Source organism: Astatotilapia calliptera, chromosome 14, assembly GCF_900246225.1.
Source record: "Astatotilapia calliptera chromosome 14, fAstCal1.2, whole genome shotgun sequence".
NCBI lineage: Eukaryota > Metazoa > Chordata > Actinopteri > Cichliformes > Cichlidae > Astatotilapia > Astatotilapia calliptera.
Genome location: NC_039315.1, coordinates 39,314,751 through 39,332,842, shown reverse-complemented (window position 1 = coordinate 39,332,842; position 18,092 = coordinate 39,314,751). Strand labels below are relative to the sequence as shown.

The 18,092-nt window shown below is 40.5% G+C and overlaps 1 protein-coding gene across 4 annotated transcripts in view; it reads left to right on the top strand.

The window, feature by feature from the left end:
- nf1a (neurofibromin 1a) overlaps positions 1-18,092 on the top strand; it is a 132,725-nt gene that overhangs the window by 9,071 nt on the left and 105,562 nt on the right. For all 4 annotated transcript variants that reach the window (XM_026191696.1, XM_026191695.1, XM_026191697.1 and 1 more), the window contains exons 2-4: positions 6,190-6,333; positions 11,060-11,143; positions 14,046-14,242. In XM_026191696.1, coding sequence (XP_026047481.1) covers positions 6,190-6,333; positions 11,060-11,143; positions 14,046-14,242 — 425 coding nt within the window. The remainder of the gene's footprint in view (positions 1-6,189; positions 6,334-11,059; positions 11,144-14,045; positions 14,243-18,092) is intronic.

Below are 18,092 nucleotides of genomic sequence, written 5' to 3'. Positions count from 1 at the left end.
AAGCCAATAGTGAGGTGTGTGGTAGGTGTGACAGATGTGTTCAATGTGGGAGTGGGATTACATCAGGGATCAGCTCAGAGAGGCTTTTTGTTTGCGATGGTGATATACAGGCTTACACATGAGATTGCTGGTGATATAGCTGTTCTCACTGTTGACAACACTCCCATAACTTTCCACTTTTATTTAATAATAATAATAATAATGGATTGCATTTATATAGTGCTTTTCGGGGCCCTCAAAGCGCTTTACAATTCCACTATTCATTCACTCTCACATTCACACACTGGTGGAGGCAAGCTACAGTTGTAGCCACAGCTGCCCTGGGGCAGACTGACAGAAGTGAGGCTGCCATATCGCGCCATCGGCCCCTCTGGCCATCACCAGTAGGCGGTAGGTGAAGTGTCTTGCCCAAGGACACAACGACCAAGACTGTCTGAACTAGGGCTCGAACCGGCAACCTTCCGGTTACAAGACGAACTGCCAACTCTTTCAGCCATGATCGCCCCATTTGTGTTGCCATCAGGTGCAATATGACCAGAATCTCATATCCCAATATAAGACATCTATCGTCCCGATAACGATATAAATCACAAAAATGTAACATTTTCTGTAAATTCTGTGAATCTCGGGCAGCTCGACTTACGTGAAGTGTTTCCAGCTGGGCATCGTGTACCTGGAGTCGAGTGTTTTAACCGATGCATGAAACTATGCATTTTTTTTTTTCTTTTTCTTTTTTTTTGTGTCCCGTTTGGATCTTTAGCCATCAGAATTGTTGTCTTAAGGCCAAGAAAGATGCCAAGCGGCGATGCATTTTTAGACATAAATTGTAACGGCCGCTGTTTTCTTTGTGAGTATTTATTACACGGCGTGCTGCGGGGAAAAGCCTTTTCAAACGTTTGAGTCTAAGGTTGTTTTTTTTTTTTAGCACCTGCCAGCTCTTTTTTGCTTCTCATCCGTAAATACTCTGCATGCTCTTTCACGTCGTTCAGTTTATTTTGAAAAGTCTCAACAGGATCTTGAGCTTTATTGTGCAAGGTTTATGTGGAAAATAAACAAGCGGACACGCGATGGTTTTACCGTCATTGTTGCTAACGACAACGCATAAAAACAGGCGCTTGTCCGTCCGTAGTGTGGCTATATTAAATATAAGAGAAAGAGAGAACTTAAGAAATGAATATAGCCACTACAGTGACCATCAAAACAGTGAAAAAATATTGCCGTAAACAGTTTATTTTGCGACACCACGAAACAAACGATAGCGTAAAATGAAACGATAGATGTTTTTATATCGTCATCCGATATATATCGTTATATCGAACAGCCCTAGTTGCCATATAATTTTGTGATTGGCTGACAAGGATAATTGAAGATGCTAGGGGTAGGATGAGATGGAGGCAGATGATCTGCTGTGGCGACCCCTAAAGGAAACAGCTGAAAGGAGTAGTAGTACTAATACTATTGCAGCAACAATCATAACTACAAGTATGTTGCTGTTCTCTTGGCAGTGACATTTTCTGAATTGCCTATGTACTTTGTATCCAGAAAGAATTTAGAAGAATGGGAGAAACAGCCCAAGATATAGATTGGCTATATATACGGTGGATGTAAAAAGTGTGCACACCCATGTTAACCCAGGGTTTTGTGATGTTAGACCACAGTAAACAATTTCAAAAGTTTTCCCACCTTCAGTGTGACCTATAGCCTGTACAGTTCCCGGCGAGTTTACATGGTATTAAATGACTCTCAAAAGCTTATGAGAAGACTAGACAAAATCTGGTCAGGGAGACCTACACCAGCACTGAAGAAATGTGAATTATGATGAAGAATAAAAACAGTGTAATATTCAACATGAATAAATGTCTCATTAGGACATGCATAATATTTTAGCTAAAATACTCTTCACTGCACACACTGACATTTTAAATTTAAAAAAGCCTTAGCCTTTAAAATCCTTAACAGAATTTAAGAACTTTTACAGACAACATGCAACAATAGCTGCAGATTGTTTTTTGTTGTTGTTGTTGTTGTTGTTTTTAACTCAATGTTTGAAACTGAAATAAAAATTAAGTGTTTACAATTCTGATTCCATTTTTAGTTTCATTTTTTTAAACAGCACAAAGGGCCAATGATGATGAGAATAGTGCTGCGCTGCACTAATCATGTTGTTGGAATAGTTACAGCTACATGGGGTTAGGTTGATGCTTTCTTAGCTGGTAGCAACATATGTGTTAATCTTTGAGCTGCTACGCAATGGTACATTACAGCAAGGTAAAAGACTTAAAATGAAAACGTGAAATGTTAATAAAATCTTCAGCTAGAGGGCACCTCAGCAGACACAGCCTGAGGCTCAAAAGACTTCGTTGTTTTTTTTTAACATTTTATGTTGCATACATCTTTCCACAAAGGCAGGTAACACTTGACAAGGCATGATGCCAGTATCGAAAATATCAGATTTAACCCTTGTGTGGTGTTTATATTTTTGTTACTCAGCCAGTGTTCATGGGTCTGGTGGACCCGCCAGAGTTTTGGCTTTCCAAATTAACACTATCAAACAATTTTTTGTTAAATTACTCATCAGATGTTTACTTCATCCCAATTACAAACCATATGAACAGCAAACATGGTTAATTTTTTCCCTTTAACTTTTGTTAGATCACATTTATGAATCAATGTGCTTCTCGGGTTTTTTTTGTTTTGTTTTTTAATGTTATAAAAAATATATCAGTTATAATCAAGTGGAGTGAGTGGAAAGACACAACACATTTACACGTGAAGCAATATGTTTCACAACTGAATGGGATCAGCTGCTCATCAATGGTGACATTAGGCCCAGGTTTGTAAAACAGGGGGAGGTGTTGCACACACTTATCCCACACTGTCCTGATGGCAGCTAGCTTGTCTCTCTGCCGTCAAGCTGGTCTGTCAACTCGGTTATCAAAACGGATAATCCTGGAAATTTTGTGGAAGTTTTCCAGAGACATTGATGCACGGAAAGGTTCGTGCCGGTTTCTGCATCCCACAGGGATTCTGTGGATTCCCCTTTGGACCTGAAAACTCCTGCAAGGATAAGGACCCCAAAGTAGGCCTTTGGGGTTCTTAGATCTCCTTCCATCTCTCTCCAAAAACACACCTTCCTTCTAGATTACTGCAATCCAGAATAATTTTCTGGATGGAATCTGGGATGAAAAGCTCAAATGAAGACTTGATGTCCTGTCAGCCGTGTTGGCCCTGGCTTATCACAGTAACAGCTCTGCAGGGTGGCTCATTTCTTGGGCAAGAAGACCATTCAATTTCACCAGTTATTGACATCCATATTTCTTCACTTGCTGTCTGGTGGGCTTGTTCTGGTCCTGGAGCTGGCTGCAGATGGGGTACTCGTCTTCGTTTTGTTACTAAATGGTGCTCAACCTCATCGTCTTCTTCAAAGTCACTGTCAGACTCTGAATTTTCAGAAATGTGAAATATTCTGAAACCTCTTTGTCAACATCATCATCCAAAGCTCCTCTCTCTTCCAAAATCAATTGGACGGCCCTCGCAGCAGATAATCTTTTGCCATCTTGATCAGTTGTGATAAAGAACCACACTGGCAAAGTCTTATTTATAGTATTATGCCCCTAATTTGCAGGTGGGACAGGGTATGAGAAAATAAAATTTGGATCCCTCAAGAAAGAGGGTAAAATGTGTGAGAATGTCAGAGCAGACGGTGTTGGTAGTTGAATTTTCAACAATGTTGCAACTTTGTGTGGGAGCAGGAGGGGAAGAAAACACTATCAGCAGCACCAGAAAGGAGGAAGACAGAGTGTGGGAACACAGGACCTACACTTTCAACACTTTTATTAGACCTGGGTCCAGTGGACCCGAACACCTTGTATGTAATGTAAATGCGTGGGGGGAGGTACAGTATGAGGTCATTGAAAATTAGTTCGGATTTATGTTCTTCACAGAAAATAAGCCAAAGCCAATGAATTTCAGGTTGAAAAAATAATTAATTGTTTAATTTTTCTTTTGAAAAAAACTGAAAACGGGTCTCACAGACCCGAACACCATACAAGGGTTAAGCAGCCCAATTAAGGTAACTGACCCTCATCACCAATTTCTTGGCTATAAACATTTTTCTCAGACAGTTTTTTTCTAGATACACACAGTGTAGCGAGACAGCTGAACGCCTGTGTTCACTACCTCATCAAACTGGTGGTCGCACACCTGATCCATATATGAACTTCACTGAGCCAGTGCTGTACTTCATCTGCTGTTTGTTTCCCTTGGAGCATAAACGGATCACAATCAAGTGTCACTTGTGTTTATGTTCTCCTTCATTTACATTTGGAAGTTTGATAGAAATCTGTACCAAGGCGATATACAAAGTCTTTTAAAAACTGTTTATTATTTTGATTGTATTTGTTTTATTTCCTATAAATAAGAAAATAAATACATGAATATTAAAAAAAAATTGTAAAAGTGAATATCCATGATGCCCTTATTACAATAATCATGTTTGAACAGTTCATTACTGGATGCAACTAAAAAGACCATGGTCGGAGCAAAAGAGGAGTTTGGCAGAAATGCAGTCTTGGGTCAATCTTGGATATCTGACAATAGTTTTTTTTGTTAATGTTGGTCTTGATAATTATAACAATGAACAAAAAGGTGATACATTTTATATTTATAAGCATACATACAGGGAGTGCAGAATTATTAGGCAAATGCCACCAGTTTGGCCATATTTCAGAGCTGCAACATCACTGGAGTGCCCAAAAGCACAAGGTGTGCAATACTCAGAGACATGGCCAAGGTAAGAAAGGCTGAAAGATGACCACCACTGAACAAGACACACAAGCTGAAACGTCAAGACTGGGCCAAGAAATATCTCAAGACTGGTTTTTCTAAGGTTTTATGGACTGATGAAATGAGAGTGAGTCTTGATGGGCCAGATGGATGGGCCCGTGGCTGGATTGGTAAAGGGCAGAGAGCTCCAGTCCGACTCAGACGCCAGCAAGGTGGAGGTGGAGTACTGGTTTGGCCTGGTATCATCAAAGATGAGCTTGTGGGGCCTTTTCGGATTGAGGATGGAGTCAAGCTCAACTCCCAGTCCTACTGCCAGTTTCTGGAAGACACCTTCTTCAAGCAGTGGTACAGGAAGAAGTCTGCATCCTTCAAGAAAAACATGATTTTCATGCAGGACAATGCTCCATCACACGCGTCCAAGTACTCCACAGCGTGGCTGGCAAGAAAGGGTATAAAAGAAGAAAAACTAATGACATGGCCTCCTTGTTCACCTGATCTGGACCCCATTGAGAACCTGTGGTCCATCATCAAATGTGAGATTTACAAGGAGGGAAAACAGTACACCTCTCTGAACAGTGTCTGGGAGGCTGTGGTTGCTGCTGCACGCAATGTTGATGGTGAACAGATCAAAACACTGACAGAATCCATGGATGGCAGGCTTTTGAGTGTCCTTGCAAAGAAAGGTGGCTATATTGGTCGCTGATTTGTTTTTGTTTTGTTTTTGAATGTCAGAAATGTATATTTGTGAATGTGGAGATGTTATATTGGTTTCACTGGTAAAAATAAATCATTGAAATGGGTATATATTTGTTTTTTGTTAAGTTGTCTAATAATTATGCACAGTAATAGTCACCTGCACACACAGATATTCCCCTAAAATAGCTAAAACTAAAAACAAACTAAAAACTACTTCCAAAAACATTCAGCTTTGATATTAATGAGTTTTTTGGGTTCATTGAGAACATGGTTGTTGTTCAATAATAAAATTATTCCTCAAAAATACAACTTGCCTAATAATTCTGCACTCCCTGTAATAGTTCTGTAAACCATAACCTGCACCCAAGATAGGAAAAACAAGAAGTAGAAGCTGTAGTCAACAACTATAGCAGTTGCCCATTGTTTTCAGACAATAGCTTAGGGGCAGTTTAAAAAGAGACATAATTTTAACAAGAGGATCTCTAAATGAATGCATCCCAGAGGAAAGCAATTAAAATGAGAAGAGTATATAGCACATCATGCAGGATGGATAAACAACATACAGTGTGTAGCTTTAAAGGCTAAGCCTGCCAAAATGTTCTAGGTGAACGGTGTTCTCTAAATTTTTAGTCAGGCCACGACAGAAATATTTTATTTACTGAATGTCTCACCTCTAATTTCATGGGGTTTTTTTGTTCTTTTTCTCAGCTTCCCATTAAAGTTGGACACCAGAACACCCACACCAAAGTCAGCACAGAGCACAACAAGGAATGTTTGATTAATATCTCCAAGTACAAGTTCTCCCTTGTCATCAGTGGTCTTACCACCATTCTCAAAAATGTCAATAATATGGTAAGTGCATTTTTCTACTCTCCTAGTCATAATAGTTACATGCACACACTTTAAACAAATCTTTTAGATTGTTGATGTATGTTGCAGGATGTGACATGTGTTGATCAGGCTTGTTGTGGTAAACTGCAAGGCTGCTTTATCAGACTTGTATCGGGGCAGGTTGGAGGTCAGTTCAACACTTAACCCTTTAAGACCTACCATAGAACCAAGTCCGCCAGAGCTTATATTATATTTTTACATGCTGTAGTGCCATTTTTGGGAGCATTTCAAGTTGCTATACATCAATACAACCATTATAGCCCAGATTCTAATAATATGTCTGCATTAAGTGCATAGTAATTACATAAATTGCAAAAAAGTGCAATAAACTACAAAAAAATTGAAAATCGTTTTTGTTTTTTTAACATATATTTCTTATATATTGAAGAAATATATGTCATATATTGCTCTCGGGCAGTACGGTGGTTAGCACCGTTGCCGCACAGCAAGAAGGTCCTGAGTTCAATTCCAACACCAGGCCGGGGTCTTTCTGTGTGGAGTTTGCATGTTCTCCCCGTGTTTGCGTGGGTTCCCTCCGGGTACTCCGGCTTCCTCCCACCGTCCAAAGACATGCAGCTTGTGGGGATAGGTTAATTGGATAATCCAAATTGTCACTAGGTGTGAATGTGTGAATGAATGTGATTGCAAATGGTTGTCTGTCCCTGTGTGTTGGCCCTGTGACAGACTGGCGACCTATCCAGGGTGTACCCCGCCTCTCGCCCTACAACAGCTGGGATAGGCTCCAGCGCCCCCCGCGACCCTGAAAAGGATAAGCAGAAGCGAATGGATGGATGGAACATATATTTCTAGTTAGAGAAATTTAAGAGGCTTATCCCTCAAAACTGTAAATACAAAAAAGTTGCACAAAATAGCTTCCTACCACAGGAAATTTATTTTGAGCGTCTTCATAGTTTTATTTTTGAAATACACCAATTTTTATATACTGCAGGAAAAACGAAAATAAATATTATAATGCAAATTTGCAAAAAAGCAGCATATGCATCAAAATAAACTATTTCCAGCAGTGCAATATGAGTCCGAAGCATCCCAGAAACGACACAGAAAGTCATAAAGTCAAAGAAAACTTTTAAAAACACCAGAATAGGCTCATGAGGCCCTGATGGTAAAAAAAAACTACAATTCCGCAAAATGACATCACTTCCGGTTTCGGGCAGGTCATGGTGGACATGCAATAGTTCGCGCTGACGTCTATTCCAACATAGGAAGTGTTATGAACAGCTGATCGGATCAGCAGAGTGTGTTTCTGGAATATTATGTTTTTGTTGCTGCAAGCGCTTTTTATGCAGTTTTTGCAAAGCTTTATGTGGAAGGAAACTGTGACCTAGGACAAGCTGATGGCATAAGATGTAAGTACAACTCCTCCGGTTTCATATGCAAAAAAAATTATTGTGCTAGCTTACGTGGTTGCAGAGCTACCGGGATTTAAAAATAGTTACGCAAAACAGAGCGTGCCCGCTCCAACTAGCTTTAAAGGGTTAAATGAGGCATAAAACGCTACAAATGGAAAGGCTAATTTACACCATTGAGCCCTACTCTCAAGAACCAACATAGATGTAACACTGTCTGTGAAGCTGGACTTAAGAAATGTGCTTACTGTCCACTTTCACTCTCTGTGTCTTTAGCAGTAAGGGGCAGTCTGTTGTTCAGCTAGCTGCACTCAAAAAGGAAAACCCAGTTGTTAGCTGTAATATTCGAGTTTGTAAAGCACTTTATAAATGAGGATTGTGTAGAGTAGAGCCTGAGTCACCAGACAAGAGTCCAACTTTCCTGCTTTTCCCCACCAATCCGATTGTACAGAGCTTTGCAATCAGCTGGCCAAGCAGATGTTTGCAACACGCAATCAGCGCTATTTTATGCAATAATATATTCTCTATTTTCCCAAGCAAAACCAAACAGTGTACAACATCACAGGTTACTATATATCACCAAAAACTGTTTCCTACTGATGACTATTGGAAATTCTAATATCCATCAGCATGTCCGCAGGAAATCTCCATGTTACAATATCCTTCAATTACATTTGGGATTCGCTTTTCCTCACTTCTGATATGAAGTAAGTCGTTTTACTTACTTCATACGGGGAATTATTTTTCCCCACATCATCAGTGAGATGATCAGTCATCAGTGAAATAATGTGGCGAAAAAAACAAAAGATCTCCAAAAAGTGTGCATTCTTGTCCTCAGAACATCAGATTCTTTTCTTTTTCTTTTTACCCCCTCTTCATACACATTGGCCTACTTTTCCCTGCAGACATGCTGATGGGATTCCCAATCGTGCTTTGGAAAGAAACTTTATGTTTGTGGTGTGATGTGGATGTACACTCGGCCAAGGAGGGAAATTCGGGAAATTCGGTTTCTGTCAGTCCGGTGAATCACCTGTCACCTGGCTCAAACAGCCTCTCCTCCATACAGTCCTCATTTATGAGAAACAGACAGTAAGGTGGACAGTATGTCCTCGTCACTGTTGCAGTCAGGGAGAGCCCGCGTGTGATCCCCTTTAACTGATTTTTAGTTTTAGTGTTGTTTTTCTTCCCTCCAAGTTATAGGTGCTGGACTTTAACTCAGGACCTTCTTGTTGTGAGGCAACAGCAATTTAAGGATCTTTTAGATAGTTGTGTTCGAAAATCTTGGTAGATCACCGATTTCTGAAATACTCAGCCTGTCTGCCCGCACACTGTTTACAGTCACTTCAATTCAATTCAATTCAATTTTATTTATATAGCGCCAAATCACAACAAAAGTCACCTCAAGGCGCTTCATAGATACAGAGAAAAACCCAACAATCATATGACCCCCTATGAGCACTTTGGTGACAGTGGGAAGGAAAAACTCCCTTTTAACAGGAAGAAACCTCCGGCAGAACCAGGCTCAGGGAGGGGCGGCCATCTGCTGTGACCGGTTGGGGTGAGAGAAGGAAGACAGGATAGAAGACATGCTGTGGAAGAGAGACAGAGGTTAATAACAGATATGATTCAATGCAGAGAGGTCTATTAATACATAGTGAGTGAGAAAGGTGACTGGAAAGGAAAAACTCAATGCATCATGGGAATCCCCCGGCAGCCTACGTCTATTGCAGCATAACTAAGGGAGGATTCAGGGTCACCTGGTCCAGCCCTAACTATATGCTTTAGCAAAAAGGAAAGTTTGAAGCCTAATCTTAAAATTAGAGATAGTGTCTGTCTCCCGAATCCAAACTGGAAGCTGGTTCCACAGAAGATGGGCCTGAAAACTGAAGGCTCTGCCTCCCATTCTACTTTTAAATACTCTAGGAACAACAAGTTAAATCACCTCTCTACTTTAAGGTTAATCTTAAAGGTTGTCTTGACCGTGTCTGAATGCATTGTTAATTTTTAAGATGTTTTATTTGGGTCTTTCCATCTCTTCAGCAATTTTTAGAACATTTTCTGCTTGACCATTCCAATTTGCATAACTAGAGTAAAATGGAGTAGCCTTCTGGACAGAGAGCTCCGATGTTATTCCCGGGATCTGCTGGAGCCACACAGTTATTTCATTTTTAACTTTAATTTTTATATTTTTATTTTATTTTATTCCTTCCTAGTTAAATGTACCCTTTTCATATTTATTTCCTATCTTATTCATAGCCTTTTCATTTTTCTTTAGGTCACGAGCAGTTGTGTAAGCATTTCACTGCATATCGTGCTGTGTATGACTGTGTATGTGACAAATAAAATTTGAATTTGAATTTGAACCTTGTTGCTTCTCAGATTAACCCTTGATTGAGTTTAAGGCTAGTTACTAAAGTTCATGCACTCTGCTCTATGGGATTCTGTCACATAAGATAAGATAAACCTTTATTAGTCCCACACATGGGAAATCTTTTGGTCATGGCAGAAAGTACAAGTTTAAGAGCAGTAAAACTTAAGAAAAACACAAAAGAATATGATAAGATAAAATAGAATAACATACTATTCCTCAAGAATAAAATACTATTATAAAATAGAATAAAGTGCTCTGTTATAGTAGGTAAATTGCTTTTGGTAATATTGCACATCAGGGAGACAGTTACAGTTGTGTACAGGATGTGTGTCTGTCTGCACATGTGTGGTCATCTGCAGAGACCATGCTGTAGAGTCTGACAGCAGTAGGAAGGAGAGACATGCGAAATCTCGCCGTCCCACATCGTGGGTGCAGCAGCCTGCCACTGAAGGAGCTGCTCAGTGCTGTCAGAATCTCCCAACCTGTGCCTGTGGAAGTCTACCACCAGCTCCTTGGTTTTTCTAGTGTTGATCTGGAGGTATTTCTGCTGGCACCAGTCCACAAAATCTTGGGTCAGTTCTCTGTACTCCCTGTTGTCCCCATCAGTGATGAGGCCTAATATTGCAGAGTTGTCAGAACTTCTGCAGGAAGCACGGGGTGGAGTTGTGGGAGAAGTCTGCATTAGAGTAATTACTTTATGGCGTACCACCATAAAGTAATTACTCTGGAGTTCAGAACTGGACTGAGATCACCCCAAAGGGTCCCAGTGTGGTTGTTTTTGCCTTACGCCTAAGTGAATTTACTGTGTTCACATCTGCGAAAATTAAGTTCACAACAGCAGAAAAAAGAATGAAAATTTGATTTAAGCAGACTAAAAAGCATAGGTATGAAAACACCCTAAGATTTAAGATCTAATTCAGTGATGTTATGTCTGTGCCTGTCTTCACAGCGGATATTTGGAGAAGCATCTGAGAAGAACCTCTACCTCTCTCAGCTCATCATTCTAGATACCCTGAAGAAGTGCCTGGCTGGGGTGAGCTTTACCCTCTCACAATATGGTTTTGTTCTGTCAGGGAAAAAAAATTCACTTGAGCAAACTTAGTTATGTCTAAGTGACCTCATCTTATTGAAGACCATATCTAACTAAGGCAACATTGACTTGACAGTGAAATTTTCTTTCCGTAATTTGTCAGTAGATGGCACTATAATACAGTGTAACGCTTGTGATCTTGAGGGCCAATTAAATGAGACAGTCTAACCTATGAAGTGCCACTCCTGCTGCATAGCAGCCGTGACACCAGCAGCTTTGTTCAGCAAAATGTAGATAATGTAGTTCATGAGACTTGCTTTATTTCACTTTGACTGTATAATATAGATATAATAGAGCTTACATTCATTTTAACACATTAAATATATTTTATTAAAATTACCGGTGGAATTGGTAGAAGTTAACTCAGTTGATATATACTCTGCTTCAGTAAAAATTTGAAGTACATTCACTTCCATTCAATATCATTTTATAACTTCTTCTACTCTACTAGGCTTCATCTCAGAGATGAATGTTGTTCTTTTAATATATTTTAATATATTGTAACCACTACACCCCAATGCAATATGTGTTTAGTTTGTTTAAGTCAAGATGTTCACTGGATAACTTTGTATCACTGGAATACTCTATTCACTTGTTAGACTCTTGCAGCAATATTTGGCTGTAGAACAAAGGAGAAGCTCGAGTAATAAGTCTAGTTACAGACTTTGTCAGTACAGGAAAATCAATTTCTTACCATCTAACAGGAGATTTGTGCTTATGTGTTAAATCTAGACCATAGGTTGTTAACTACAAACCCCTCTGAAGCACAATGACACCAAGACATTGGGTCAAACTTTTCAACCAATTTCTTTAGGAGTTCTTGGTGCTAAGAGTGCCAACATTCGAGGGCCATGTAGGTTTGGGGCACTTTTTTTGCCTTAATAAATTAAATCCTTTAGGAGCTTTTTGTATTTACTTGGCTTATCTTTATCTAGTATTAGACTTTGTTTGATGACCTGAAACATGTGAGAAATATATGACAAACTAAGAAATCAGGAAGGGGGCAAATGGTTGTAATTAGAGCTGGGCGATAGAACAATAACGATATGTATCGCGATATAACTTTTACTCGATAGAGAAATTAAGCTATCGCGATAGACCTAGCCGCTCTTGTCCTCAAAAAAAAAAAAAAAAAAAAAGGTCAGCCAATCCAAATTAAGTAGCGCAGAGCCGAACCAATCACAGCCGCAGCGTCACGTCGCGTCGCGTGACTTGTTACGTACAGCACAAGTGCCAAGCCGCACGTGTGTTTGTTTGGGAAGCAGCCAGCGGGTAATGGAGCCAGCGCGTAATGGAGGAAATGAGTGTGCCGACTAGAAAAATCAACCGAGCGTGACCGAAGAGAAAACAGATGATGGTTCCAATGCCGGAGAGATTGTCGAACGGAAGAGCCATAGAAGTTCCGTAGTGTGAAGGTATTTCGGCTATTTCAAGTCTGACAAAAAACAGAGTAGCGTGCCGAAAGCAAGTCTGGAAATACAATAAACTGGTGCATGCGTCACACTGTGCGCCACGTTATTGTTTCGGTGAAATGAATTTCTACAATACTGTTACTGTTAATTCTACTCTCTGCAGTGTTTAAATGCTTACATATACACACAGTTACTGTCCCTCCACACATACGACTCGGTTCTGCTTCTATGCCCCAGCTTTGTTTACTTTTTCCCACCGAGGCTTCTAGACTTCTGATTGGCCAACATTTCTGCACGGTTAGGAATCTAGCGCCACCTGCTGCTTTGGCATGTTCATAGCAGCGTTTTCCTTCATTTCTGCCTTTATGTGTGGACGGGATTATTTTTTAAAACGAAAACGGAAAATCTCCGTTTTCAAAAATACCCGTGTACGCGTGGACGTAGCCTCAGTCTCTGACTGGAAGCGCTAATTCGTCATTCGGCTTTTGTCAGACTAAAGTAACTGTTAAAACTGTTTGAAAAGCTAAGCTATACAACAAGGAGAGATTGAGAATTTCCTTTTAGTTCTCAGTTTATTTGATATTGACAAAAGTTAGTCAATTTTGTCTGTTCTTCTGTAAAACAAACTAAGATTTATTTTTAGAATTAATATTTTGTTTCTAAGTGGAATTGACAATTTAGTCTGTTTCGTTTGTTCTGTTTTGAAACTTAAACGCTTTAGCGGCTGCCTTTTGTGTAGTTTGCAATATTTGCCTTTATTTATCTGAAAAAGTCTCATGTTCCTTAAGTACATCTACCCTGTTGAACTTATTATGGGAAATAAATATTTAAATAAAAACAAGCTGCTGATTATTTCACATTTTACTTGTGAGCAACGGCACATTTAAATCTTACAAATATAGTTATTTGGCTTATATCGTGATAGATATCGTTATCGCCTGAAATGAAAAAAACATATCGTGATATGAAAAAATCTCATATCGCCCAGCTCTAGTTGTAATAGTATATAGTGCAAGAACATCAAAGATTTGATTTGACTTTGTGTGAGTAGAAACTGTAACAGACACATTGAATATCTGGGGTATAGTGGCAAGTTGTTGTCCGTCAAATTTAGGCTTCACCATCACTACCATTTCTACTACTATTATGTAGTGTAACTCAGAAATTATTCAGTGTCTCTGTTGCTGTTTCCCCTCATGCAGACACAAACCCCTAAGTACACTTCTCTTTCATGAATCTTGCTCCCCATGACCCTGGGATTGGTTTACCTTTGGCTTTCACAAAAATGACTGAAGCCTGGTACTTCTCAGTAGTTTGTGCTAGGGCTGTGTTTGTAATTTCAAATAGCTTCCCAATCAAAATGCCATTTCACATCATTGAAACATCATGTAGCCCTTTTGTTGATTGCCCTCCTCTTTGTTTTCCCTTCTCAGCAATCCAAGGACTGCTTGCGTCTGGATGAAACTATGCTGGTCAAACAGCTGCTGCCAGAGATCTGCCATTTCATTCACACGTATCGTGAGGGGCACCAGCACCAGCATGCTGCTGAGCTACGAGCCTCAGCTTCGGCTGTCCTCTTCTCTCTGAGCTCCAACAACTTCAGCGCTGTTTTTAGCCGCATTTCGACCAGGTAGCACATTCACCTAAGTCTGTCATTTGTTGTGTAAATATATAAAATGAAAAGAAATAGACCAGTGGCCTAGAGGGTTTGAGGTTGAAAAAAATATATCAAATCTTTTAATGAATTGAATGAATTTCTAACTTCTCAAAGAAGTCCAATGTGCCTACTTAAATTTTTATTTTTTTTTAAAAAAAGGGTGAATTTAGTTAAGTGAATTAGATAATTATTAGTTTCAAATGTGTCTTTGACAGATTTCTAAACTGTTTGAAGGTCTAATAAAAAAATTAAGCAATATATACGGTGCAAGTATTCACAGCACTTTCTCCAAAATTTTACACACAATGCCCTGTGACAAAGTGAAAAAGATTCCTTGAAATTCTTGTAGACATATTAAAAATAATATTGCATAACAGAATAATCATGGATTGGAAGGCTTGACATGGATTGGATGGATTGACATCATGGATTGGCTAGTGCTCTCACATACACTGTCATCAATGGGAACTTTATATACACAGGCGTGTCTTTCTAAATCCAAGTCCAGTTGCCTGAATTTATACCTTTATGCCAGGTGGATTGCAATCAAGTTGCAGATGATCTGATCTGATTGCATCTGACAGATGATCAATGAAAACAATGCACCTGAGATCAGTTTTAAGCGTCATTGCAAAATGTGTCTACACACGCACACGCACACACACACACACACACACACGGCTAGACCCCTCATGCTAACCAAGCCTACCGCAGACATGAGTGACAGAGATAAATGTGAAGCCATACCGGCTCGGAAGTCGCCTGGATTAACAAGGTCCGCATCAGGTGTCGAGGAACCAGGGCATGCTGATTAGAAGTGGGCTACTGGAACCAGACGGCATCGGTAGGCAAGTGACGAAAATAGAGCGCTATTTGAATGCTACTATGCAAGTAACCCCTGCGGAAGGGGTTACATGAATAGGATGAGGGCCTTATGGAGTCTTCGATACCCAGCATCCACATTAACGGCGAAACAACTAGTAGCTCTGTTTTCTAACATTTGGAAGAAAGGATTGCTCTCATGGCTAGAGATTCACAAGGTACAACACTCATGCTACAGCTGTAGGGGGCGATTGAAGAACTGAACTAAAAGATAAGATCATGGCGAAACTTGAAACATGGATCCTCTGTAGCCGGTTACCAAGACTACGTGAAGTACACTTGGAAGATTTAGTAGATGATGTAAATGAAGTACCAGGGACGGACACCTAGGGCTCCGATTACTAATGTGACCACTGTTAACTTCACCCTCCACATCTTCTCAAGCTCATCTCTGAGCCCTTGGCTCTTCTCTGACTTGACTCAACAAATACTTTAAACATACAGTGGGGCAAAAAAGTATTTAATCAGCCACCGATTGTGCAAGTTCCCCCACTTAAAATGATGACAGAGGTCAGTAATTTGCACCAGAGGTACACTTCAACTGTGAGAGACAGAATGTGAAAAAAAAATCCATGAATTCACATGGTAGGATTTGTAAAGAATTTATTCGTAAATCAGGGTGGAAAATAAGTATTTGGTCACCTCAAACAAGGAAAATCTCTGGCTCTCACAGACCTGTAACGTCTCCTGTAAGAAGCTTTTCTGTCCCCCACTCGTTACCTGTATGAATGGCACCTGTTTGAACTCATCATCTGTATAAAAGACACCTGTCCACAGCCTCAAACAGTCAGACTCCAAACTCCGCCATGGCCAAGACCAAAGAGCTTTCGAAGGACACCAGGAAAAGTATTGTAGACCTGCACCAGACTGGGAAGAGTGAATCTACAATAGGCAAGCAGCTTGGTGTGAAAAAATCAACTGTGGGAGCAATCATCAGAAAATGGAAGACATACAAGACCACCGATAATCTCCCTCGATCTGGGGCTCCACGCAAGATCTCATCCCGTGGGGTCAAAATGATCATGAGAACGGTGAGCAAAGATCCCAGAACCACACGGGGGGACCTGGTGAATGACCTGCAGAGAGCTGGGACCAAAGTAACAAAGGTCACCATCAGTAACACACTACAACGGCAGGGAATCAAATCCCGCAGTGCCAGACGTGTTCCGCTGCTGAAGCCAGTGCATGTCCAGGCCCGTCTGAAGTTTGCCAGAGAGCACATGGATGATACAGCAGAGGATTGGGAGAATGTCATGTGGTCAGATGAAACCAAAGTAGAACTCAACTCGTCGTGTTTGGAGGAAGAAGAATACTGAGTTGCATCCCAAGAACACCATACCTACTGTGAAGCATGGGGGTGGAAACATCATGCTATGGGGCTGTTTTTCTGCCAAGGGGACAGGACGACTGATCCGTGTTAAGGACAGAATGAATGGGGCCATGTATCGTGGGATTTTGAGCCAAAACCTCCTTCCATCAGTGAGAACTTTGAAGATGAAACGAGGCTGGGTCTTCCAACATGACAATGATCCAAAACACACCGCCCGGGCAACAAAGGAGTGGCTCCGTAAGAAGCATTTGAAAGTCCTGGAGTGGCCTAGCCAGTCTCCAGACCTCAACCCCATAGAAAATCTGTGGCGGGAGTTGAAAGTCCGTGTTGCTCGGCGACAGCCCCAAAACATCACTGCTCTCGAGAAGATCTGCATGGAGGAATGGGCCAAAATACCAGCTACTGTGTGTGCAAACCTGGTAAAGACCTATAGTAAACGTTTGACCTCTGTTATTGCCAACAAAGGTTATGTTACAAAGTATTGAGTTGTATTTTTGTTATTGACCAAATACTTATTTTCCACCCTGATTTACGAATAAATTCTTTACAAATCCTACCATGTGGATTCATGGATTTTTTTTTCACATTCTGTCTCTCACAGTTGAAGTGTACCTCTGGTGCAAATTACTGACCTCTGTCATCATTTTAAGTGGGAGGTGGGGGAACTTGCACAATCGGTGGCTGACTAAATACTTTTTTGCCCCACTGTATAGCATGGGTCCAGAGAGGGACACATTGAGCACTTGTGGACATTGGTAAATGGCCTGCATTTGTATAGCGCTTTACTAGTCCCTAAGGACCCCAAAGCGCTTTACACAACCAGTCATCCACCCATTCACACACTGGTGATGGCACTGACAGAGGCGAGGCTGCCGGACACTGGCGCCACCGGCCCTCTGACCACCACCAGTAGGCAACGGGTGAAGTGTCTTGCCCAAGGACACAACGACTGAGACTGTCCGAGCCGGGTCTCGAACCGGCAACCTTCCGATTACAAGGCGAACTACTTTAAAATATAAAGCCTTTGAAACCAGATGATTCTTTTTAATGCACCCTGTATTATTATCCTTAGTAATCCCCTGACTTGGGGCTTCAGGCAATAAACGTGCCAACAATAAAGAATTTTTTGGGGAATCTTGTCCAGTAAGTCTCTAGGCTATATTTAGGTCCATTAATTATTTTTGCCTCTCTATTATTGCACAGTGGAAAACTATCAGTGTTTGGCCTCGCCAAAGCCCAAACCCCAAAGAAGAGCTTTGTAACATCCTTCAAAAAGCCTGTGGAACTATTCCTAAAGACTAAATAAATAAAGAAATAAATAACAAGAGAGTTCAGGCTGTTCTTGCTGTATTGAAGTACAAAGGTAGTCATACCAAATTTAGATTTTATCGTAAAACCGGACTTATCGTGCTTGTTGTTTTCAACATGTAGACATCCATTCGGGACTACAGAAAGTTATAGAACCTACAGTGCTATTTATTTTATTACAATAATTTTAGATTTTAAAACCACCTAGAGAATCCCACCAAGTATAAATCAAGCTTTCATCACACTGCTTGTGAAACTAAACCCACCCAGCAATCTAATTATTGAGTTCTTAGCTTTTGCATC